The sequence below is a fragment of the Chrysoperla carnea genome, chromosome 1 (genome assembly GCF_905475395.1).
Source record: "Chrysoperla carnea chromosome 1, inChrCarn1.1, whole genome shotgun sequence".
In the NCBI taxonomy this organism is placed as follows: Eukaryota; Metazoa; Arthropoda; class Insecta; order Neuroptera; family Chrysopidae; genus Chrysoperla; species Chrysoperla carnea.
This window is the reverse complement of record NC_058337.1, coordinates 36,887,045-36,911,997: the sequence shown is the minus strand read 5'-3', so window position 1 is coordinate 36,911,997 and position 24,953 is coordinate 36,887,045. Positions and strand designations below refer to the sequence as shown.

The 24,953-nt window shown below is 30.0% G+C and overlaps 4 protein-coding genes across 5 annotated transcripts; 3 read left to right on the top strand and 1 right to left on the bottom strand.

Annotated features, from left to right (window-relative positions):
- Positions 1 to 1,938: 1,938 nt before the first annotated feature.
- LOC123297614 lies at positions 1,939 to 6,279 on the top strand. Its single transcript, XM_044879360.1, has 7 exons — positions 1,939 to 2,075; positions 2,164 to 2,337; positions 2,397 to 2,605; positions 2,684 to 2,837; positions 3,877 to 4,145; positions 4,213 to 4,428; positions 4,491 to 6,279. The coding sequence occupies exons 1-7, from the start codon at positions 2,024 to 2,026 to the stop codon at positions 4,542 to 4,544; spliced, it is 1,128 nt and encodes a 375-aa protein (XP_044735295.1). The 5' UTR covers positions 1,939 to 2,023; the 3' UTR covers positions 4,545 to 6,279.
- A 305-nt stretch (positions 6,280 to 6,584) lies between these two features.
- On the bottom strand, positions 6,585 to 11,058 carry LOC123304616 (BTB/POZ domain-containing protein 17). The gene is made up of 7 exons (XM_044886373.1): positions 10,920 to 11,058; positions 10,718 to 10,858; positions 9,641 to 9,820; positions 9,321 to 9,577; positions 8,551 to 8,966; positions 8,288 to 8,490; positions 6,585 to 7,262 (listed from the first exon to the last, which is right to left on the bottom strand). Exons 1-7 carry the CDS (start codon positions 11,004 to 11,006, stop codon positions 6,915 to 6,917), a joined length of 1,632 nt encoding a protein of 543 aa, XP_044742308.1. The 5' UTR covers positions 11,007 to 11,058; the 3' UTR covers positions 6,585 to 6,914.
- Positions 11,059 to 11,460: 402 nt separating this feature from the next.
- LOC123296541 (peptidyl-prolyl cis-trans isomerase G) lies at positions 11,461 to 20,142 on the top strand. Of its 2 annotated transcripts, none has more exons than XM_044878064.1 (10): positions 11,461 to 11,596; positions 11,660 to 11,972; positions 12,334 to 12,421; positions 12,739 to 12,768; positions 12,827 to 12,966; positions 13,036 to 13,150; positions 15,408 to 15,583; positions 15,646 to 15,806; positions 15,869 to 17,005; positions 19,665 to 20,142. In XM_044878064.1, the coding sequence occupies exons 2-10, from the start codon at positions 11,660 to 11,662 to the stop codon at positions 20,013 to 20,015; spliced, it is 2,511 nt and encodes an 836-aa protein (XP_044733999.1). In that variant the 5' UTR covers positions 11,461 to 11,596; the 3' UTR covers positions 20,016 to 20,142. The 2 variants fall into 2 exon arrangements, with proteins under 2 accessions (XP_044733999.1, XP_044733990.1); XM_044878055.1 differs by having other exon boundaries at positions 15,628 to 15,806.
- Positions 20,143 to 21,693: 1,551 nt separating this feature from the next.
- Positions 21,694 to 24,690, top strand: LOC123296553 (oocyte zinc finger protein XlCOF28-like). The gene is made up of 3 exons (XM_044878077.1): positions 21,694 to 22,343; positions 22,514 to 22,681; positions 23,411 to 24,690. Exons 1-3 carry the CDS (start codon positions 21,773 to 21,775, stop codon positions 24,439 to 24,441), a joined length of 1,770 nt encoding a protein of 589 aa, XP_044734012.1. The 5' UTR covers positions 21,694 to 21,772; the 3' UTR covers positions 24,442 to 24,690.
- Positions 24,691 to 24,953: the final 263 nt, after the last annotated feature.

Below are 24,953 nucleotides of genomic sequence, written 5' to 3'. Positions count from 1 at the left end.
AAGGTTACTAATACTGTTCTCGACGAGAATATAGATTCATAATCGAGTTCATCTTAAAGTTATAATTATTTTTTTAACAAACTTATATCCTTGTACAGGTATAACAACTTACTTATGTGCTTAGATTTAGATACATATTTGACGTATATCAATTGAAGTAATTGATATAGCAAACGCTAGGGGTGCTATTGTTAAATTTAATCTACAATATCAACAGCAAAATTTTGTGAGCCAAAATAAACATTTTTTTTTATTATTTTGAAAACTATCGTGCCAGGGGGCCCCTGGGCACTGCCCCCCGGTCGCCCTATTGTAGTTTCGATCCTGGGTGAGAATTCATCAGGATAATGAATGCCCACTCTAAATCCACTTTTTTAAACCATTTTTGGATACTGTTATAATAATTCAAACGGTGTTGAACTGACTTAAATAATTTACGCCTGCGTAAATGGAATTTACTAATTTATTATATTATAAATTTTTTTACATATTGTCCAAATCAAAAAAATGAATGGTTTTAAAATGTAAAAAATTCTTATCCGAAGCAAAAATCAAATTAATCTCATTATTATAAGAAAGGTTACCAACAAAATTCAATTTTTTATACTTTTACTAGAGCTACATCTATTATGATTAAACATAGAATTAATCAAATAGGACCATTGACTTTATAGTTATACATAGACTAAGCATCGCCTATCTTTCGGTACAGTGAGAAGATCTGAGAAGATCTTAGATAATTGCTTAGATTAGCTAGGGATATTTATCAGAAAAATACGGTTATCAAAAGAATATAAGAACATTTATCAAAAAAAAAAAAAAAAAAAAAAACATGCATTGAATGTTAAATTTTCATACGAATGAATATGAATTTTCTTAGGAATCTCCAATGGACTTTACCTAAGCATTTACCTCAGAAGTTGGCACGTTTAAAATCGTTTGACATTCAATGTAACTCTAACAACAATGCATAGAACCGTAATGTGGACTCCAAACGGTTGATCGTTATAGAGAGAGATCTAAAAAATAAAAAAAGTACGCGTATAGCTGTCTTCGTCTGTCGTGTATTACCTCTATGAAATACACACACATGCACGTGTTTATACAATAATTCAAAATATTAATATAGCGCTTTCATAGGCTGCGAGACAAAGAGGGAAGACGGTCCTTTTTTTCGGTCTCTTTTTAAGCGGTCAATAATCCACTTATTGCGTTTCCTATGCTTTTAATAAGCCTCTATTATATATATCACCTCTTTGTGATTAAACCTGGCTTTGAGTCGCAAACATTGACATTTGTATAACTGTAAAGTCAATGGTCGCAAAGCGCAATGTTGGACTATGGAGATATTATTAGAAGTAATACCTCTATCTATGGTCCCAAAAAATTTTATCTGACACTTTATGTCTCATTAATCATTTTCATATATTCTTTAAATTATTTATAAATTTTTACAAAAATTTATATTTACACTGACTGATTATTGTTTTTATTTATGTGTTTCATTTGTTATATTCCCAATCCATTTCATTTCAGAGTGTCATTTGTATGTTAATCAAAAAAATTTTTAATTTCATTCTGTAGAATTGTAATATGTATATCATTAAATAAATAAATAAAATAATAACATTAAATAAATGAATTTATTGAACTATTTTATCAGGCCTGGGTTAAAGATACATAAATACGAAAGATATTTCCTTATCAATAATGAATTCAAAGAGTGAATACACAACACACCACAAATTTCCGCTGATAATGAAAAAACAATAGTAATTATACATAAAACCGTTGTAAATATGATTCATAAAACCGGATTTAAAAAATCATGCATACCTCTATACATTGTCATGAGTAAAAAAATAAAGTAATATTATCTTTTTCTATCCAATAAAGCTGGAATTATTTTAACCGTAATCTATTTAGTAACATTTTTCTTTACTTGTCTACACTAAACGGCCTTTTTTAATCGGTTAATTTGAACACAAAATTTTTCATGTAAATTATAATATTAATTTTAATAATGGCAAATAATGGTGATAATATCTTAAAACCTAGAGTTTTAATCTTAGGAGGTAAAAATCATTCATTATTTACGATAAGGTTATGTTTAATTAACAGGTGTGTTTATTTAATAGACGTTGAAAAATTTGTCTTTTTTAGGCTGTGGTTTTATTGGTAGAAATTTAGTATCGTATTTAGTATCAAATAAATTAGTTAGTTTTGTACGAATTGTGGATAAAGTTCCACCACAAGTCGCTTGGTTAAATTCTGAACACGAAGCTATTTTCAATTGTTCAAGTGTAGAATTCCGTAGTGCAAATCTTATTAATTCTGGTAAAATACACAAAATATATTTTAATTTTTTGATTTAGAATAAAAATGTTTATATTTAGTGAGCTGTGAATATGCATTTAATTGCGAAAATGGAGAATGTTGGGATTTTGTTGTGAATTGTGCCGGCGAAACCAAATCTAATCAAACAGATCCTGTATATCGTGAAGGTATTTTAAAATTAAGCGTAAATGTGGCTGCACAAGCTGCGAAATACAAGGTCAAGCATTATGTTGAATTATCAGTGGGGAATATGTGCTCATCAAGCTCTGTAAGATAGTATTTAAAAGATTTTATAAATATTCAATTTTAAAGTTAATATTAATGAATTGTTTATTTTTGTTTTAAGACACCCCATAAAGAAGATGGACATATTGAGCCTTGGACAATTATTGCAAAATATAAACATCAAGTAGAATTAGAGTTAAAGAACATACCCGGTTTAAACTACACTGTTCTACGACCAGCTGTTGTTTATGGTATCGGAGATAGATCTGGACTAGGTTTGTAATCTGGCATAGGTTTGTAATCTGGCAAAAATACTGGCATAGGAAGCATCAAGCAAGAACTAAAATTTCTACTGTATGAGCTAATGTTGCTACTGTTTATTTTTTAAAGTAAAAAAATTTTCCCCATTTATTTATTATATTTTGAAAATGGTGAGAAGTATATCCACAGACATAAATACAGACCGCCAGTTTTAAACGAAGAATTTCATTTTTTTTAATGAAACGCATGCGTATATCATTTTTTAAAATATTCTCTTCGGAAAATTTTTATTTTAGAGGATGTCTAGCGTAAATAATGGCACATTGTATTATATATCATTGTATTATGATCTGATAATATATCGCAGATAGTGCGTATTTGATCAACTATTAGATACTGAATATTCACTAAATAACACTGAATTACATTTCAGAAACGTTGAAACTAAAATGTAATTTGATAAAAAAAAGCAGAAGTAAAGATGTTGCCCATTTGCAGATTTTTAATAGGGCTTTTCATTTTAAAATCACGATTCACATTTGTTTCGTACTAAATGATTTATAACCAATGTGATAAAATGAATAACAAATATCTTCTATCTTAGTCCTACTTATTGCTGTCAGTACGAAAAAATAAACTCTGCACTTGCGCTTATGACATGATGAAAAGGCCTATTTCGGGCTTCACATTTGCGAGACGACCATTCAAATTTTGAAAAATGTTTTGAATAACAGTTTTTATATAAAGAGGAATTAGATTTACGATTTCAAGATCTATCTCTTATTGTATTCGAAATAAAATTTAGTGTCATAATGGTTAATTACTAAAATTAAATATTAATGTTTTTAATCTGATGCTTCTTTTAGTTTCAGAAACAAACAAAATAAGGCGAAACATAAATCTCTTATTGTTTTTTGCATTCTTTTTTGCCATTTAGAACATTTAATTTATTCGCGATTAATGTTTTTATTTTTTCTATTAGAATTTGAATTCGAATATATTCATAAAAAATATTGTCTTCATTGATTTTAAATTTAGAATTTCTAATTTTAGCTCCCCGGATATTAATCGGAGCTATTTACAAACATTTGGGTGAAACAATGAAATTATTATGGTCTGAAAGTTTAAAATTAAATACTGTACATGTGATAGATGTATGCCGTGCAATTTGGCATGTTTGTAATCGTGATGATACTTTGAATAAGATTTATAATGTTGTTGACGCTGGTAATAGTACTCAAGGTTCTATTACCGCAATTGTTGCTGATATTTTTAATATAGAATATAATTATTTAGGATCAATTATGTCCACAATTGCAAAAGTAAGTATTTGAACCAACTAATAAAACCAACATATTTTTTGTTGAATTTTAATTTTTTATTTTATAGACTGACATGGCTACTGTTGTGGATGAAGTTAATGATAAGCATTTAATACCTTGGGCAGAAGCTTGTAAACAAGATGGTGTTGATAATACACCATTGACTCCTTATATGAGTGAAGAGTTATTATTTGATCGACATTTAAATCTTGATGGCTCAGCCTTAGCAGCTACTGGTTTTAAATTAAGTATTCCTGAATTACGAAAAGAATATATTCAAGAGGTATTAAAAATAATATATTCTAATTTATAAAATTTACGCAATATATAAATTTATTTTTTTAGATTATTGACGACTATATTAAAATGAAGGTATTTCCACAATCTTTGGTTGCTTGATGGAAAAATTAAACAAAATTCACTTCAAAATAAAATGCTTCCATGGCCTTACTAAAATTTTTGAAAATTATTGTACTTAAGAAATAGTACTTATGGTCAATTAGTTAACTATTTTGTAAATAAACTAGTTTGTTTATGCTTTTTTTAGAAAGTTGGTTTTGAATCTACTTTTATATGACTGATATCTTCTATTGTACATGCCTTTACCGGTATGCTTGGAAATTACATTCCTAAATATTTTACCTAGTCTTTAATTTTAAAAAATTTATCATATTTTCACCATCAAGTTCTTGTTACTGTAGCTTTACAAAGCGAAGCCAGTGAAATCGAAAAAGTATTATTCGAGATGTGATGATCACTTATATTTTGTTGCCATAGACAATAATATAAAATACTTCAATTACCAAAAAAGTGATTTAAAAAGGAATTGAAAATAATTTTGTAGGAGTTTATATTATAATATGCATTTAAAATTTCTAAAATTTTATCCCTACAAGCAGATGACGCGTCGTGCACATGATCAAAATATGGTTAACTCGATTCATATTTTTTTAAATCAATGATGCGTTTAGAAACGCTTTTGAACGCTCCGTAAATTATGGATCAGAACACGTTAAAATTAGCTTTAGTAGTTTGAAATGACTAAATATATTATCGACCAAACGCTGCCAATATTAAAATAAATATGTCAAAAATTGACCATGATTCTCTAAATGAACACGCGTCATCCTAAAATATATTTTCTCATTTATTATTCATAAGAGACTATAAAATACGTCACGCAAACAGGGGGGTGGAGTATTGCTTAACCTGGCATGGGAAGGGGATACTTCAAGGACGTTAGCAGTTTGTTGCCAATTTCATTTTAATTTTGGTCTTAAATTGTACGTTTTTTGAATTTTTTTAAATTTTAATAGAGGTTCTTGAAATTGTAACGTTATATTTGCAAAAGGGTTGCAGAAAATGAGACGCAGCGTGATAAGGGTAGAGGCAAGGATTACAGAAGTGATATTTTGTGTGACGTATTTTATGAATAACCCCTAAAATATATACTTGGTTAATCGTAATATTTGTTCTCATTAACTTAAATATAGTTGTAAAGGTCATAAAAAGATGCTAGGTGCTCATGAACGTACTTTTATAGGTCTTAAAATAAAATGATAGTATATAAAAATATTAAATTTACAAAAATTACAGTAGTTTTCCCTTCAATTTATAGGTTGTGGCACGCTATCAATTTTCAACCATAATAGTTGGTGACCAACCCAATTTTTCATAATATTTTCAATTTATCTATGCTTGGAATAAATAATACAGTCAAATATGTGAGATTGAAAAAATAAGTATTCTTATTTAAAAAAATATTTTAATCAATTTCTAGATTTCAAAAAGCGCAGATCTATTTCGCATACTAGATCGAGTCTCTTAGATCTAGTATGCGAAACTATGCACCACATTAATATCTTCTCTGTCTCCAATTATCAGTTGTTTGATGATGCTATCTATATTTTAAAAACACAGTGTGTCGTTGGTATAAAAAAAAGAATAATTGTAAAAACACATTCCATATTTTAATAATGCATTTTTGGGTAAACCTTAACTTTTTTATGAGATTTTTGTGCATTTGTTAGACGCAAATAAGCCAGATGGTTGTTAGACTGCCAACTCTCCGGGTTTTCTCCGAATTAGAAAAAAAAGTGAAAGGCGGAGAATGTTAAAAAATTTTTTCTGAAAAAATTTTAAGTAGTAAATAATAGTATGTATTATTAAATATGGTATGAGTTTTTATAATATAACTTATTTACAAGATATTGAAAATTAATATAATAATAAAAATTTTGTAATACATTATCTCACAACATGAAATTTGACTGTAATCAAAGTTGCTTTATAAAAAGGATAAGGGTTTTCTATCCATACGGAGTTTTTAAAAATGAAAAACAAATAAAAGAAAAAAAAAACTTCCAAAAATTGTATTTCTATTTTTGTTTAGTAATTCTTACAATAAAATATATACTTTATATTATTTTTGTTTCTCTTTCATCAATTTCATTTTACATTAACATAAACTTTTCACAATTTACATAGTCATCATTTAATCAGTTTATAACTGAAAAAATTTAATAAAACATTTTTGTTTTCTTATTTATAAAACAATTGCTTTGTTGCGTTTTAAACGTCCCTAATAGTACTCCAAGAATTGTTGATGTAAAATCCAAAAATGGACGGTAATTCTTGATAATTTTATTCGATGAGTTTATTTTTGATTTGTCTATAATAGGTAACATCGACAGACAAAGTAAGAAAATTCGTTTATTTTAACCATTTACAAAACATTAAGACGTGCGTTTTATTGCACATCTTTCTGTGTCATTCAATTTGAATAGGATTTGATAAATCGAAATTATCACTTAATGGTGATATAACAATATGTAATTTTAGTTCATTGTGTTCCGGTCCCACTAAATATGATTCATGAGAATGATACTCGGATGATGGAGTATATGACGCATCATTGGTACAAAAATGGCGTTCAGTACGATTGACTTTTGCATCACTACCACCACTGCTTGCAACAGCTGGTGGATTTAAATCATCAAATGGTATTAAGTCATCAATATTCATTACACGATCATTTACACTAAAATGATGTATCTTCTCTTTAACAGTCATTACATGTTCAATTCCACCTTGACATCCACTAATTAATATACCAACCTATAAAAAAATTATATATTTTGAATGTATTTTCTTTAAAAACTGTTATAATATCGTCGTACTCAAGAAGCTACGTGAGTTTACGTTAAATCTAATCAGACAAAATTTAATGTAAAGGTCGGAATTGAATTTTAGCGATGAGTTCAATAGTTTGTTGAAAACTTTTCTTAAGATATTAAAATTAAAAATTTTCTTAGAGCTTTACCGATGATAAATTAAGAGGTTTTATTAAGAGGTAAAGATTTTGAGGCGAAGGTACCAACTTGACACAGTCGTAAAACTAATATATGCCGTAAAACTAATGTTTATCGAGATAATTATCTCCGCTAAAAATCGTAAGAAACCGGACTTACTATTTTATTTAAGTTTAAAAAAATTATTTTAATATTCCGTGCTTTTCCAACGTTACTACCAAATTTGTTTTTCGTCGTACATTTTCAAATTCAAATAGTCTTCACAAAAGAAAAAACCTTTTTTTTTAACTATTTAGCAATTCTTCAATAAATATATTTAAAATTCAAATAAAATATATGCAATATTAACTTAAAAACGCATAAAAAAGTTTGATTATTTAAATCTACATCAATCTCTCATATAAAATAAAGGGGTTTTAGTTACTTGATTGTGTATCTGTATTGTAGTAGTGTGAAAATATTGATTTTAATCTCTATACTTAGTTTATCTTTTACCACCAAATTTTGATCTTTCTAGGTGATCTAAAGAGTATTTAATATTAATTAAAGTTAATTTATTTATTTAAGTAGAAGACTTCTCGAAAGATTTCAACTGTACGCCTTGCAAAAAACTAATAATAATTTAAAACTAACTTTAAAGTGGTTCGGCTGTTTGAGCAAGTACGGTAGATGTTCATTTTTTGAGGGAAATGATAGTTTAAAGTCTCTTGATCACAATTAACAAAATTGCCTAATTGATTAGTTGACTCACGTAACAGCCGAATCACTTTTTAAACAAAAACCTTTTCTTAAATATGGTTAATAAATGAAATTACCAATTATATATCTTACCTTAACCCTCATATCAGGATATATACTACTGCGGCCTGGTAAATGGATAGCTTCAGGTGGATCTTTACAGGTGATTGCTAATCGAACAGTGCGCAAAACTGTTTCAGGTACTTCTACAGTTCCTTGCCAAACAATTAATAAATATTTTCTAAACCAAACACCTTTTGGAAACAAATCAACGACCCATTCACATAGCCGATCCGCTGTAGACAAAAAAAAATTAAAAGTATTGAATTTCAAAAAAATCATTATGCATTGCTTACCTCCATGTTCAGCTAACGTCGAATGACTTGAAAATACAAATGTACTCGTATGATAACATGGAAGTGAATGATAATTTTCCACTGTTAAAAGTGTACTCCAACAATCGCTCGTGTACAATCGAGGTTGAAATAGTAACTTCCCTTCTTCCAAACATGTTATAGTTTCTTGTATTCTATCCAATTGGTTCGAATGAAAACTCATACCAATCGCAAAACGATCAACAAAAAATTCTTTATATTTGGCAGTTAATGGATTCAATAATAAATCGGCTAGTTGTCGTGGTGTCATCATGGGAAATCGGATGTATGACATTACACTGTACACTATTTTTTGAATATTCTTTTCTGATTCTTCAGTATTTGAATGTTCTTCGATAATTCGAGCACTTTGAGCTTGGATCCACCGAGAAATACATCTATATATGTAAAAAATTTAAAAGTTATTATTAGTTAAGTGCAAAACACTGCTAATGCCAAAAGTATCAAAGAAACTATATCCACAATGTATTATATTACATAAATGATATAACTAACGCTGCACTGTGAACAGAGAAAGTTATATCATTTGTGCAATATGTATTGCATATAATATTTAAAAAAGGAATATAGTATGAAGTTACTAAGCTCAAGCATAATTTATCATTTAGTAAAAAAGGGTAGGTAAATCTATATTTTACTCAATTTTCACAATGTTTACGCGGATGTATATTCATTTTTACCATGTTGACAATACATGTCAAATAAATGTGAACAAATATGGATATACTCACTCATAAAGTCTTAATTCATCATGTATAACCAAATCACTTTGTTGTAAAATATTTATTAGCATATCTAGTTCTAAATTATCAAAATCACTCGATTCTGCAACCATTTCTAAGTTCCATCGAACAAAATTATGACAGAGTCGTGCAATTTCGTTATGACCAGTTGCTGCTGCATATTGTAACCATGAGATTAATTGATTTTGCGTTGCAGCATGAGCAATATGACTTTTCATGTATGAAATACATATATCTTCTAAACTCTAAAACAAATTAACTCAATGTGATAAATGGGGATAAATTAAATTAAAATTTATTTGCTCTACCTTGACATTATATTTATCAGCAAGTGCTAGTAAAGGTATAATTTTAGAATCTGTAATAGCTATTTGTCCAGTATAAAAATATTTCAAAAAAGAAGCAAATACACTCGCACATTCAGGAGTTTCCTGTAAAACTACACGACTTTCTCCACATTCTGTCCATTCTGGTTTCATTAACATTACCTGATAAAATAAATTTCAATTTTAAAAGTAGAATAAAATAAGGACGATATTTTAAAAATTAGGGGCGGAAATAGTGTTAGTTAAAACTTTTAGCGGTAAGATAAACTGTCTTATTTTCGGCCACTTGTTTAATTCCGACTACTAAATATTTTTTTTAATGAAAAAACTATTATTCTATGATTGATTGGTATTGTTACTGAATTTTGTTGAGCGCACAATGAACCAAAATTAACTTTTTCGGAACTACTGCCTTTCTGCCTGAAATTTTTTGTACAATCGATTGATTTTGACAAAAAATGACTGTAAATATTTTATTCAGCTTGGAAAAAACATTCAGTTAATGTAGGTTGAACTATCACGGGTTGGCCTTTTTAGTGGCTTTAACTTGCTAGGTCCAGTTTCTAGCTAGGTCCAATTTGGTCCAACTCCATGAATTTAGTAATTGTAATTTAAAAGCCAAACTGTCAACATAGGACGATTTTATGATTGTTATATTACATAAAGTGACTGAATTCATTTTGAACGCTTACACTGGCAGCACTCTTTAAGCGTACATAGACGCTAACGCTTATGAGAGCACTTTATGGTGCTCGTTTTGGCTTACTTTTTTTCATGAACTTGTTGTGTATTTGAGTTCAGTTCACCAGTAAGCACGCTTTAACAGCACTCTAAGTGTCAAAACAAATAGTAAGCGTGTGGGCGTTCAAAACGAATACAATCGATATAAAATATGATCAACGAGAAATTTGGCACTTTCAAACAGAGAAAGTATGTTCTTTATATGCAGAAAGATTAATATTATCTTGAATATTTGATAAAAAAACAGTATCATTTACTCAAAGAGTTTAGTTGTATAAACTCTTTGCATTTACTACGTCAATACTATAATTTGAATACCTGGAAGACATCGCTAGTTGTACACAAAATAAGTCTATGTGAAGGATACTCTGTTCCACCCACAACTAGAGAAACATCGCTCATTAATTGTTCAGCGTATAATCGGCTAATCCTTTCCAAAACGGTGATTGAATTATCAACCTGCATAAGAAATAAGTTAATTACAGAACACAAAAAATTTATGATATTGAATTTGATATACATTAATTGTTTCGGATAAAGAGTTGTTTGCTTCAGAAGAATGGTTTTGATTTGAATCATCAAAACGACTAGATTTAGATTTTGACATTTTTTAATATTTATTGACCAAGATGAAATTCCATTTTTAATATCAATGATTTTGACAACTGACAACTAAAAACTTAACCTTGCATTATATTCAAAAAAGATAATAGATTGAATATTTATAAAATTATGCTTAGAATACGAATTAAATTTATAGATTTTTATTTAAAGCTTGAAAATTTATTTTAGTAATAAAGTTCGCACGAAACGTCTTTTTTGAATTTCGCTCATTTGGAAAAACAAGAACAACCAACTACACAAAAGGCGCCAGAATTTAAATGTTAGTCTTTTTTGATTAATAATCGTTAATTTGATGAATGATGTTCTACTTAAAAATATTTTTATTATTTGTTATAAATTAAAAATAACTATTGTATACCATAATTGAAACCAATTTATACCCAGAAATGTTTATGAAAAGAAAAAAAATTGGAATTATTTTATCTTTTCGATCCTGCGTATTATCAAGTTGTCTTGTTTGTGAGTTGTACATACAGTTGTGTAAATTTGTTAAAAATATGGTGTCATTTTCGTTAACTGAAATTTAATTAAAGCATTTCACAGTGATTTTATTTTAATTTATACATTAATAAAGTAAGTTATAAAATTACCGAAATTATTAGATCTACTTTAATTTTCAAAATATTCAATATACAGATGTCTGACGACGAAAAGAAACCAGATATTCTTAAAGTGGATCGGCCTAGGTGTTTTTTTGATTTATCTATTGGAGTAATTCCAGCTGGTCGAGTTGTATTTGAACTATTTAATGATATTGCACCTAAAACAGCGGACAATTTTCGATCATTATGTACCGGAGAATGTGGGTTGGGATCAACCACAGGCAAACCTTTACATTACAAAGGTAGTATTATTCATAGGGTTGTTAAAGATTTCATGATACAAGGCGGAGATTTTTCGAATGGAAATGGAACTGGCGGTGAAAGTATATATGGAGGCTGTTTTGCAGGTAATTTCTATATGCTTTGGATGTGAAAAACTCTTTAGAATATTCCAACGGTGCATTATCTATTATATAAACAAACTTGTTCCCCGAAGTATGTTGGGAATGTATAAGTTTCAACAACAGAGAACTTCTATAATTGTATCGGATGCAACGTACTTCATTTACCCATTTTTTTTTTAAATTATCATACCGATAGAAATTAACTACCGCTAGAATCTTCGACAAATTTTAATGTTATCTTCTATTACTTTTGAAAGTTAATACTAGTTAACTTTTGAAAGTTAATACTAGTTAGTTTAAAACACCCATCTATAAAATGCTATATTAGGTTGGAAAATTTTTTAATTAATGAATTTTTTTTTAGATGAAACGTTTGAACTAAATCATATTGAACCGTTTTTGCTTTCCATGGCAAATCGTGGTAAAGATACCAATGGTTCACAATTTTTCATGTGAGTTTCTTGATGCTGTGAGAGTAAGAATGTTTATTTAAATTTTGTTAATAATTTGTCTAATTTTAAGTAAAACTTTCAGTAAAATTAATTAAAAAATACTATTAAAATACACACGATATAATTGTTAGCCGCTGCAGGCCATCATCAAAATATTATATATCCTAGAGAAGTTAATTTTAGTTAATTCTCTGATGGTATCTTATTTGTTGTGTAGTTACGTGGGCGTATTTCCCCGTGCCTGCACTGTTGTGTCAGTCAATAACTGTCAACAAACTGCTGATCTGATCTTTTTTTGTCAATTTTTGTTGTTATAGTACAACGCAACCGGCACCTCATCTCGACAAGTAAGTAATAAATAAATTTAAGCTTGAAAAGTTTTCTCTATAAAATTTTTTTTTATAGTGTTCACGTGGTGTTTGGCCAAGTGGTGTCAGGTAAAGAAGTTGTGCAGCAAATTGAATCTCTTCCTGTAGATCGGAATTCCAGACCATTGCAAGATGTTCGTATTGCTAAATGTGGTGAACTAATTCGTCAAGTTAAAGGTAAGTTATTTATATATTTTACAGTTCTATTTTGAAATGTAATTTTTGTTTATTTATTTTACTTTTTAGTTAAGAAGATTAAAAAGAAAAAAAAGAAGAGTGATGAAGAACAGGAATCTGAAAGTAATGAAGATTCTAGTGAGGAGAAGAAAAAGAAGAAGAAATCGAAAAAGGAGAAAAAAAAGTAAGTTTAAATGATATAAATTTTTTTATTAATGGCTATACGTTCTGCTTTTTAAGTAAAACGCAAACTATGCGAATTATCGAAAAAAAAAAAATAAAAGTGATTTTTTTTAAATTTTCCAGGTAATTTTTCGGAAAAAATATTGGAATATTAAAAAGTGGTAAAATTCGCGTCTCCTATTAGTCAGGGGAAAGAAAATAATGCTTTTAGTTTTATTTTCTGAGTCACCTTGTTTAAATGGAACTACCTATTTTTTGTAGCAGATTCTAATAGAGTATTCCACTATTTTTGAAAAAGTACTTCAAAAATGTTGATTTTGCTAATAAAAAGCCACCAAAAATTTATTTCGGAATAATACACACGCTTTCTTGCCAAAAATTAAAATTATATTTTAAACCTTTTTTAAACTGTCAAAAACGCGGGCATCCAATTTGATGACGTAATATGGGTATCACTATACGAAATAACACAAATAAGTTTGACAGATATTATTCATAGACATCTGATTATAAGAAATATAAATACTTATTATGTATGTATGTAATATACCCAGCTATCTTCACTGAACTAACTGATACCGCTATGACATCACAGCAGGGCTTACCCGCGTTTTAGGTCTCGTGATATACAGTTTAAAAATTACGATTTTTAATTTTAATATTTTAAAAGAAAAACGTGCTTTTATGACTCGAAATCAGAATATTTTTACATAAATTTTAACTTTTTTCAAATTTGATGATTTATTTTTGACTAACAATAATACCCTATTGTAAAAAAAACGTTGTTTGAAAAATGATTAATTCCATTAAAAAAAAAAAATTGTGCGGGTCAAAGATAGTCAAAAATCCATCGGAAAATTAAATTAAACGTATTTTTTACGTTCCCCTGCTTTAAACGCTTTTTAGTATTCCAATTCGTTTTCGAAAAAATTAGCTGGAAGCTTTTTAAAAGATCATGCTGTGTATTCGATTGTAGTTTCATGTACGTTGTTGCATGTAATGTATTAAAACAATTGTAGTAAAAATTTGCATGACTCAAGCGCGGATCCAGCCTCAAAGAAGATGATGGGCACAGCACAGCCACCCGAAAGTCAGCCAAATGCGATTCTTATATTTACAAAATAAATGACGCCCTGGCTAAGTTTTTCTACAGTTTATTTGCCCACGTCGGTAAAGACGTGGGGTGAACACTAGCAAATAAATAAATCTGTAAGATGTTAGCTTGTTCGCTCACAAAAATTACAAAAATAAATGTGTGTTTGTTTGCACACCACAGTGTCTTCATATTTATACTCTAAACTACTGGACAAATTTTGATGAAACTTTTACAACTTTGTCCTATTAAGATACTCAACCAAGATTTTATCCCGCGAAGTATAGAAAACGATCTCTCTGCGATAGCTACGCTCGCCGGAAGAATTGTCATTATTTGTAAATGTTCTTACAAAATTATTTATATTAGGGTACAAAATCTTGGTCGCATGCTGCGATGAGATGAGCTACCGACTTTGGAATGGCGGAATTGTTTTCACATTCACTTTTCCATTTGGCCACCCAGATATTCAAATCCTTTGGTTCAAGTAGTAATATTACCAACTGAAATTGGTCTAGTGCCTCCGGAGACAATATTTGCGCCAAATCATTGATAATGGAATTTAATAAAATTCCGCTATGATTTTTATCGATTTTTGAAATCTACATACTTTGAAACGAATTTTTAAACAAAATAAATGTTTCCCCCAAAAATTATCAGATGGGGGTTTGGTATAAAATTAGGAACAATAGACTAACTATTTGAAGCGATCCATTTTTTTTTTCATGCCCATACGGGTGGATCCGCTACTGGCATGACTTATATTGGTATATAATAATGATTTGGTGCTGCCTCGTCATATTAAACTGCTAGGACGAATGTGTCAATTGGTCAGACAACTTTTGGACAAAAAGTAACACGTTTAACAAAATTATATTGTTTATCTAATTCAAAGAATGTTCGAATGCGTCTCGATTATTGTAAAAATATGAAAAAAAAGATTATATTAACTTTAAATCTTTTGATTATTTAGCCAATTTGGTTTTATGAATATAGATCAAAATCGTCGCGTGATTATCAACAGATACATTTATGGTGACAATATTTTCAGATTCCTTCGTATCAAGGATATCGAAACATTAAGAAACGAATGCGTATATCCAATTTGACTCCAAATGAATTGAAAAATCCTTTGTAAGGCTTGATATAGATTTTTCTATTTTAGGAAAAAAAAGAAAGATGTATCTTCAGAGGAGGAAGAAGGAGAAGTAAAAGAAGACGAATTACACCCATTAGTGTCCGTAACAAAAATTAATCCAGACGAAATTCCTGATATTCCATCGAATAAGTTTTTAATGCGAGGAGATGGGAAAACTTCTGACAAAGACAAGAAAAACAAGGGTATTTTTTAAAATGTATTCAAATTTATTAAATAAATGATTTAGCGGAAAATGATTTTGCAGATCGAAAATCAGATCGGCGAGGCGATGATAGACGGTTTAGTAAAGATGATCGTGGCAGATTTACAAGTGGTTATAATGCAGGCGGCTGGGGAGGTCGGCGATTTGATCGTAGACCACCAAAAACTAAAAGTGGTCGAACTATCAAAGGGAGAGGAGTATTTGTATGTCTAATTTACTCTATTCTTAGCAAAAAATCTTATTTAAATATTATTATTGATTTTAGCGGTATCGTACTCCCTCGCGTAGCCGAAGTCGTACTCGAAGCGCAACACCACCACATTGGAAACAAGCTCAGCATCGAGTTATTAAATTAATTGATTTTGAAAAAAATGAAGTTGAAAGAAAACAACGGGAAGAGGATGGGAAGCGCCGAAGTAACAGAGACAAATCTTCTCGACAAAATGGCTCTGAACACCAAAGAACATCACATAATGAGAAAGTGGATTATAACGCACTAGACTATGAGCATGAAGAAGGTAAAAGTAGTAAAGACGACCCTAGTAAAGTTGTTCAGTATCCGCCACCTGGATCATACCGTCCAGTATCTGGGTATTATGATGAAAATAAGGGGGACAAGGACGAAGAGGATGGAGAGATTGTAAATCAAGAAAAAGATGAATCAGAAGATATTTCGGGATCGAATAAGAAATCAGAAATAATGGCAATGGCGTTTGGTGTTCAAATTAAAAATCAAGATGATCCAAATTCTGAAATTGCTGGTTTTAACAAAAAAAGTAAAATTCATGAAAAGTTAGAGAGTAAATTTAAACCTATTGACGATAATGATAATAAAAAAACAAATGAATCTAAATCAGATCGTGATAAAGATGGAGAGAAAGTTGAGAAAACTGAAAAAGAAAGATTTGACCGCCATAAAGCTGAACGTGAAACAGTTCCTGATCGCGATAGACGCTATCAATCAAACAATTATCGACGCTCAGATGTTCGAAGTCATTCAACACGTAGACCTCCATCAAGATCGCGCGGCCGTGATCGAAGATCAAGAAGTTTAGATAGACGTCGTCGCGATAGAGATAGATCATCTGATTTTCGTCGAAGATCATCCCGCGATCGCAGGCGTGACAGATCACGGCAAAAATCGCGTAGAAGTCATTCTAAAGAAAATAGAAAACGATCAGCGTCTCATGAAAAACGAAAAGAGGAGGAAAAAATACCAAAAAAAGAGGAAACCTCCGAAAAGTCTGCAGAAAATGTTACGGAATTACGTGACGAGGAACAATTAGAAAAAATTAAAAGGCGTGCAGAGCAACTTTTATTGCTAAAAAAGAAAATGCAATTAGAAATGTTGGAAATGGAGCGGCAAAAAAAGCTGGCCGATGAAAAGAAAAAAGAACAAGAAGTTAGTATTTTTCATTGCCAAAACAATATTTCTTTATTCGTGTGATTTTTAAAAAAAGTTTCCACCGGTACATTTTGATAAGGGAATGGAAAATCATAAAGCGTAAAAAAACGTATGCGGTCATTTCCCATCCTGAAAATAATGTTCTTTCATGCCGCGCTTTCATGATCAAACAGTACGGGTCAATTAGATTTTTTTAAATTGAATTGCGTATTTTTTGTAACAGATTTTCGTTCCTTGAAGTAAATAGGAAGTTTTGTATGAAAATAGATCTCAATTTTCGGTACCCGATTTCACGGTTTTTTAAAACTATAAACTCTCAGAAAAGTATTGGAAAAAGATATGTGAGCAAAAATTTCTTGTTTTTCGTTAAAAATGTAAAAAAAAATGTCCTTTGGTGAAAACTTTTAAACCTGAAAATATATTAAATCAGGGGCCTAAAATTGAGGTCTATACAAAAATGTTTCAAACAAAAGTTTGTTTTTAATGAAAAAGAATTTGATGCAAAAAATAGGTAGTTCCATTTAAAAAAACAAAGTTGAATCCTGTTTGTCCATGAAGGTGTCCCCGTATAAAAAAACCAGGTATCACATTTTCATTTCCCTTGAAAATGAGCCGATTCGAATTTTTGACATTTTTATACCATGTATATATGAAATATACATAGTATATTAAGTTTAGTCCAAAGTTTGTAACGCCTAAAAATATTCATGCTACGAAAAAAATTTTGCTATAGGTGTTCATAGAATCACCTAATTAGTCCATTTCCGGTTGTCCGTTCGTCCGTCCGTCTGTGGACACGATAAATCAAAAACGAAAAGAGATATCAAGATGAAATTTTTATAGCGTACTCAGGACCTAAAAACTGAGGTCAAGTTCGTAAATGAGCAATATGGGTCAATTGGGTCTTGGGTCCGTAGGACTCATCTTGTAAACCGTTAGAGATAGAACAAAAGTTTAAATGTAAAAAATGTTCTTTATAAAAAAATAAACAACTTTTGTTTGAAAATTTTTTTTGTAAACTTCCCTGTTTACCCACGAGGGCGCTTATTAGGTGCAAATTTTATAGTATGCATTAATATGGGAATATCAGTGTGTGTGTAGCTATTTAAAAGTGGATATCTTTTTTTATTAACGTGACGTCAAAAAACAAACGATTGCTTCATCAACACTGTCTATACATGGTATTTCAACAATTAAATCAGTCAATTGTTTGTTTTCACTTGTTTTATTTTCTATTCAGTTTTCGAAATGAAAGATAGGGAACTTTTTAATAAATCATTCTGTATATGTAGAATATAAGGAATAGTATACAGGCCGTTTTTGTACCATCTAGGGATACCATTATCACTAGTATGACAGAATACATGCGTTAAGCAATGCATTAGTGAGAGGTATTATATACATGTGTTGAGCATGTAGTTGTAAGACTACAGATACTATACGACAGATCTTCTGTTGTGTGCATGCCTCTTACAGCTTCATGCTCAACACATGTATATAATGCCTCTCACTTAGATGCATTGCTTAACGCATGTATTCTGTTATACTAGTGATATTGGTATCCCTAGATGGTACAAAAACGGATTGTATAATGTCAAGTAGGGTGCTATATATTTAATATATTTAGTCTCAAGTTTATATTGGTTAGGAATGTGAATTGCAGAAAAAAGTAGAAATGATATATCGTAAAATAATAGAGAACTTGCATTAAATTTTTTTTACTACAAATTAATATATAAATGAAAGAATAATTGATAATTGGGAGTTGCAACTCGCCAATTGGCGATAATAATTCGTACTAATTAAAATCAGAAGAAACCCCAAATTCAGTAGTTACAATTTCAATTACCAGATGGCAATACTTGTACTTACCATTTTTTTAAGGCCATTCCAAATTATCAAATTCAAATCAGATAAATCCCGCCAACTGGCGATAAAGTTTGTACTATTAAACAGGAAGTGGACCTTTTCAGTAGTTCCAATTTAGACCACCTGATTACTTACCGTTTATCAATAATTCATCTAAAATATATTTAAGTAATTTTTTTTTTTTTTAATAATTCCATTTGGTATTAATTATTAATTAAAAAGAGTTTTATTTTTGAATAAAAAAAACTGTAGTGACGTATTTACAACTGTGGAGGCTGTAAGTCAATCGGAATCTCACTAATTTACATTTTTCAGTTGGTTTCTATTTAAAATTATTTTTAATTAACAAATCATTTATTATTCTGATTCTAAAACGATGTGTTGATGTCACTGCGGTTTGATGATTACATGAAAAATCAATTTTCTTGATAATTTTTAGTAAACTTTCGAAAAAAAAATAATTAAAAAACATGCAAATTCTCTATTTAACTAGACCATTATCCGCCATTATCTCATCCCCAAAATCAAAATAAAATTTTAAAAACTTACTCCAGAGCTAAAGAGTAATTTGCTCGAAAATTGTCATAAAATAATTAATTTCAACAATATGGAAACTTTTTATCGACCTTGTTTTTTACACCGTATGTGATAAAAAAGATTTTAATTATGAAATATATTCCTTTTACATAAGTTAAAATTCAATCATTGACATACAACTCGGAATATACAGTGTATAAACGGTTAATTATGTTAGTTGTTAAATTTCCTGTTTTGTTAAATTTTTTAGTTAATTGCCGAAAAACAAAGAAAAGCAAAAGAAGAAGCTGAAATGCTAGAAAAAGCTAAAAAATTGAAATTTGAAAAGGAAGATAAACTGAAATTATTAGAAAAATTGCAAGCAGTAACTGCTTTAAAAGAAGTACATTTGAAGCATTCTCGACGACGATCCCGTTCGTCTAGTTCTTCTACTAGTTCGAGTAGTTCATCATCTCGATCTTCAAAAGGTCGTTATTCACGGCAAAAACGTGCTCGATCACGCAGTAGGGGGCGAGCACGAAGACGTTCAAGTTCTTCCAGTAGTAGATTTAGATCAAGAAGTAGAGATCGATCTCGAAGATCAAGTAGACGAAGACGTTAAGAAACGAATGTAGTTTGTTTTATTTTACATTAATTTTTATTTTCATTTTCATAGTTTCCAAATAACTGATTTATGTAACTGGTGTAATTATTGAGTATTTGATTGTAAAATAAAATTTCCCTATATATTTTTATACTTTCTTATTTAAAACATATTATTTGCAGTTTTCATGAATATCACAATTACCGCTATTATAAATGTAAGAATGAAAAATATTGAAATTATAGAGAACGATTGCATAGACATTTTAATTAATTTTATATTATACAAAAATTCAAAGCTTATATTTCGCCACCAGTTGGCATTTGGATCGCATATCTACTACGCTGCTTACGTTAGTAAATAAAATGTATGAATGTATGAAAAATGTATCGTATGATGATGGTACAAGTACACAATGTTTTCATACACAATGATATTTGATTGTCAACGATGATGTCATACATGTGTACATATAATGTAAATTGATGACATCATATGGTGATCACACGAGATCTATTTAGCAGCATTAGCATGGTACATATGCGATCTCATTGCCCTCTAGTCTGAGCAAATGCATGTCTCAAATGGAAATTTTTTATTACATTACGATCGTTCTCAATCTCTTTATATCTAACTCTGTGATTGAAATGTGGAGGGTGGTAGAGTACAACTAAGAAACAAAGAAGTTTAAATGTATTATTTAACCACAGCCTTAAGTTAAATATGGAGTGATAATAAACCAAGACCTTCCTTATGATGTGTCAAATGCAAATATATTATTATAGAATAAACGGCCTTTTTTGAATTTCGTTTATCTAGCAAACCCTCAACGAAGTCAGCCTACAGATTCTTAAGAAATTCAATTCGTATCCTAAACACTCATTTGTTTTAATAAGATCCAGTGAATCATCTCTTAACTATGTTAACAAGGGAATAGAAGATTCCGACAATGCCATCTGATTCAGATAACCGGATTGGATAGTCAATAGATGTCTACATACGTGGAATAATGTCTCATCTGTATTATCCATAGGTATATAACAAATAGATAGAAGATCTATATGGCGTAATAGTTTGAGTGCCTGGGACTTAAATAAAACCATTCAACGCATATGTTGTATGTTCTAGTCAGTTATTTGATGGCGCTAGTATACATCTCAAATGTATCACAAATTCAGGCCAATTTCAATACACGGGATCCTCTATCTATATGTTATATATATCTATGGTATTATCTCTATGATGTCTCATGGTCGAGCGGGATTCCATTTCTCTCTCTCTCTCTCTCCTTATAAACTATTGTAGTGTTGTAGACAAAATATTAAAGCCATATAACGGAAAGGGAAAAAATGGTCAATCTAATATGCTCACTTATCTTATTCCATAGACATAATATTAATACCGTACATCTGTACAGAAATAGGAAACACAATAAGTGAACTCTTGATCGCAGTGAGAAACATAGCAAGAAATAGAAATTGTAAGCGTATAAGAGAGACAAAGACAGCTGTAAGCGCCTACTTATCTGTCTCTCTCTACTACGATAAACTGACGACGACTTTACAGCTCTATAGCATTATCTCTATGTGTTATTCACAACCATTATGTTTTATTCATTATCTCTATGTCTTATTGGTTATGTTGAAAAATGTTAATAAACAAACTACGCGTAAAACCCATGAAATGTCAAAAATGACTTATTGACCTCTAGACACTGTATTTTTAAAACAAAAATGTCGCACTTGTAGTGATAAAAAAATGTGTAAATAAAAAATATGACGAATGACGAAATATGTCCACAATGTTTAAATTCCTTAACTGGTTATGCTTCTCGTTTAGTTCAAGATTCGTGTGGACATCGAAAATGTCGACGATGTCTTTTAGATGATGAAAATGGTTGTAAAACATGTGAAAACAATAGACCGTCGATATTAGAACAACAGTTAAATAAGATACAAACACCAGCTGAGATTAAACAAAACACAAACGTTATTAGATTTCATCAAAATGATACAAATTTTCAGCATGTTTCAGTTGTAAAATCATCGAATAATGTTCTAAAAAATAAAATTGAAAATGAAAATGGTGTGGAATCGTTTAAACTTCCAGAAAATCCTACTAAAACGAAAAATCTTTCTAATAAAAAACGGAAAGAAGTAAAAAATATTGAAAAAACAGTTGAAAATAAACATAAATGTGATGAGTGTAAACAGGAATTTCGCCGTAGATCGCATCTTGAATGGCATATTCGTCGACATACTGGCGAACGTCCATTTGTTTGTCCAATATGTGGAAAATCTTATACACAAAAAGCTAAATTAAATCGACATTCAAAAATACATACAGGTATAATAATTTGTACTATCTGTGTCAGTAAAACGCGTTCTAAGTGTTATCACTATACAACTTTACATGTGACGAGAACACTAAGAATGTAACTGACTGCAAATATATTGACCCCAGAGTATATGTAGAATTTAATACAATTTTTGATAATCACAATAATTTGGTTGCAGATGAACGCCCCTTTGCTTGTGAGACATGTGATAAATCTTTTCAATCAAAAACTTCATTACTTAGTCACTCCCGAATTCACAGTGGAGAAAAGCCATATTCATGTACTCAATGTAGCGCAAAATTCTCAGAATTGTCTAATTTAAATAAACATTTGACAATACATACAAGTAAGTATGCAAAATACGATTTTGTAATATAAAGGTTTTTTAAATTATTTTATCACCGGTAAATTTCCAATTGAATAACTTGTATCTAAAATGCGGAATATCTTGAACAATTTTTGTCTCCGATTTGGATAGAAGTTATGCTATCGAGTAATTTAGTTTAGACCCAAAAATAAATACAATTTGATGATTGAACAAGTAGTTTCTGAGCTATCGATAAGAATTGTATATGAAGAGTAATTTCTTCAGTCGATACCGAAAAAACTTGTCGTTTAACCGTAAAATCCACCAGATTTTTCCAAAGTTCATAAATATTTTGCTCGTTATACTAGAAAAATATGTATTTATCGAGATATCTCTAAAATCGTTCTCAAGTATGAGCTTTTTGTACAACGTTTCGTTAATTGAAGCCGGTTTTTATACTTTTTGGTTATAAATTTCTGATAGGTTTCATCAAATTCCAAAATAAACAATTTTTATGATTTTCTGAAGGAAACTGCAAACCATTGGTAAATAGTGTATTACACACCTAGGGAGCAAAAGTAAAGAATGTCTCAGATCTCATGTTTGTCAGCCTCGACGGCAATGAACATTAGATCTGAGACATTCTTTACTTTTGCTCCCTAGGTGTGTAATACACTATTTCTGCACGATTTGGATGAAAATCATTATCTAGACTAGACAACTGGCCATTTTTTTTACAAATTTTAAAATTTCGATGTGTTTTTGCAGAAGAAAAGCCGTTTATGTGTGCTGATTGCGGGGCTCGATTCAGTTTAAAATGGCGTCTCACAGTTCATTTACGTGTCCATAGCCGAGAGCGTCCCTTTGTTTGCTCTCAATGCCAACGAGGGTTCAATAATTTAAAAGATTTACGTCGACATGAAATCACTCATTCAAGTGAGAAACCGTTTGTTTGTATACATTGTTCAACGCATTTTAGGCGAAAGGATAATTTAGAACGTCATATAAAGAATACTCATTACGATTTGACAAATGGAAAATTAAAAAAAGAATTAAAATTAAAAGAAAAGACTGAAGAAAAGGCTGCAAATTGTTTAGGCGATATTAAAAGTGATAATGTTAGTTGTATAGCTAGAGAACCTAATATTAATTCCGTTATTAAATCTGGTAGTGATTACATAAGTACTGAACCAAATGAATGTACTGATAATATAAGTATTGAAGCAAGTGATGATATTGATTACGTAAGTACTGAACCAAGTGATGGTACTGATTACATAAGCACTGAACCAACTAAAGAATCAAAGTCTGAACCGTTAAAAGTTATTTTGGGGCCACCAAAGTTAGCATGTAAAAAGAAAGAATTTAAAGATAAATTTGAAATAGGTCGACAAGTTCCTAATATTTATGAAAAAATATTAGAATCGAATAGTGATAGTAGATCATATGACGAAGAAGATCCACGAGAAAAAATTATTCAAGAATTAAATAAAAATTCAAACAATATTATTAAACAACATCAGCTGCAACCTCTAAGTATACCAAGTATTCATTACGAAACTTCATTCGAAAGTGGACCTCATGCAACTATTAAAAATATTAAATTTAAATTACCTGCTGATTACACTTCAAAAATTTCGAAACTACAATATAATGATCAACTAATTGAAAATGTAACAGACAATGTTAAAGAATATACTGAATTAAAGTCGGTTGTTCCAATAGCGGATGCTCCAATAATTACTGATAATCAGAATTGTATTAGAACTTCAGTGATTTCAAAAAATTTAAACTTTTGAAAATTAACAACAATCTGGAGATATAGGAAAGCATGATATGAAATATACAATCCCTTAAAAAAATTTATAAAAAAGCTCATCTATAAAAATTTCAATTTCGAAAGTATTAGATTTTTAATATGGTTTCTTAATAATTATTTTTTTACTATAATGGTTAGTTATAGATAACTAACTGGCAGAGCCGGATTAACCCTCAACGGGGCCCTAGGCAACCACCAATTTGGGGGCCCTTTTTTCACGTCCGTTATATTATCAATATCGATTTTGTTAATAAATCTGACTCAATGCCTAAGTATACCTAACATCTCGAGTCGCTCTTGTCGCGTTGTAGCTCTTTCAGCAGCTTTAATTCTTTTTGATTGCGAGAAGGATCGTACGGCAGAACAATTTGTGATCATTAATGTTAAAAAAATAACGATGTGCTATTTCTGTGTTAGGAAATTCCATTAGAATCTTATACAAATGACTATGAGTTTTTTGTGCATCAGTGTACCTGGAGTTGACGTAACTTT

Excerpts from the sequence above, each read along its gene's own strand:
- LOC123297614 (XM_044879360.1), top strand. The coding sequence starts at position 2,024 with ATGGCAAATAATGGTGATAATATCTTAAAACCTAGAGTTTTAATCTTA. Across the intron at positions 2,076-2,163 it reads TAGAGTTTTAATCTTAGGAG|GCTGTGGTTTTATTGGTAGA; the intron begins GTAAAAATCATT and ends TGTCTTTTTTAG. Across the intron at positions 4,429-4,490 it reads GAAAAGAATATATTCAAGAG|ATTATTGACGACTATATTAA; the intron begins GTATTAAAAATA and ends TTATTTTTTTAG.
- LOC123296553 (XM_044878077.1), top strand. The coding sequence starts at position 21,773 with ATGACGAATGACGAAATATGTCCACAATGTTTAAATTCCTTAACTGGT. Across the intron at positions 22,344-22,513 it reads ACATTCAAAAATACATACAG|ATGAACGCCCCTTTGCTTGT; the intron begins GTATAATAATTT and ends ATTTGGTTGCAG. Across the intron at positions 22,682-23,410 it reads ACATTTGACAATACATACAA|AAGAAAAGCCGTTTATGTGT; the intron begins GTAAGTATGCAA and ends GTGTTTTTGCAG.
- LOC123296541 (XM_044878055.1), top strand. The coding sequence starts at position 11,660 with ATGTCTGACGACGAAAAGAAACCAGATATTCTTAAAGTGGATCGGCCT. Across the intron at positions 12,422-12,738 it reads AATGGTTCACAATTTTTCAT|TACAACGCAACCGGCACCTC; the intron begins GTGAGTTTCTTG and ends TTGTTGTTATAG. Across the intron at positions 17,006-19,664 it reads AAAAGAAAAAAGAACAAGAA|TTAATTGCCGAAAAACAAAG; the intron begins GTTAGTATTTTT and ends TAAATTTTTTAG.
- LOC123304616 (XM_044886373.1), bottom strand. The coding sequence starts at position 11,006 with ATGTCAAAATCTAAATCTAGTCGTTTTGATGATTCAAATCAAAACCAT. Across the intron at positions 8,491-8,550 it reads GACGTTAGCTGAACATGGAG|CGGATCGGCTATGTGAATGG; the intron begins GTAAGCAATGCA and ends TTTTGTCTACAG. Across the intron at positions 7,263-8,287 it reads ATCCTGATATGAGGGTTAAG|GTTGGTATATTAATTAGTGG; the intron begins GTAAGATATATA and ends ATTTTTTTATAG.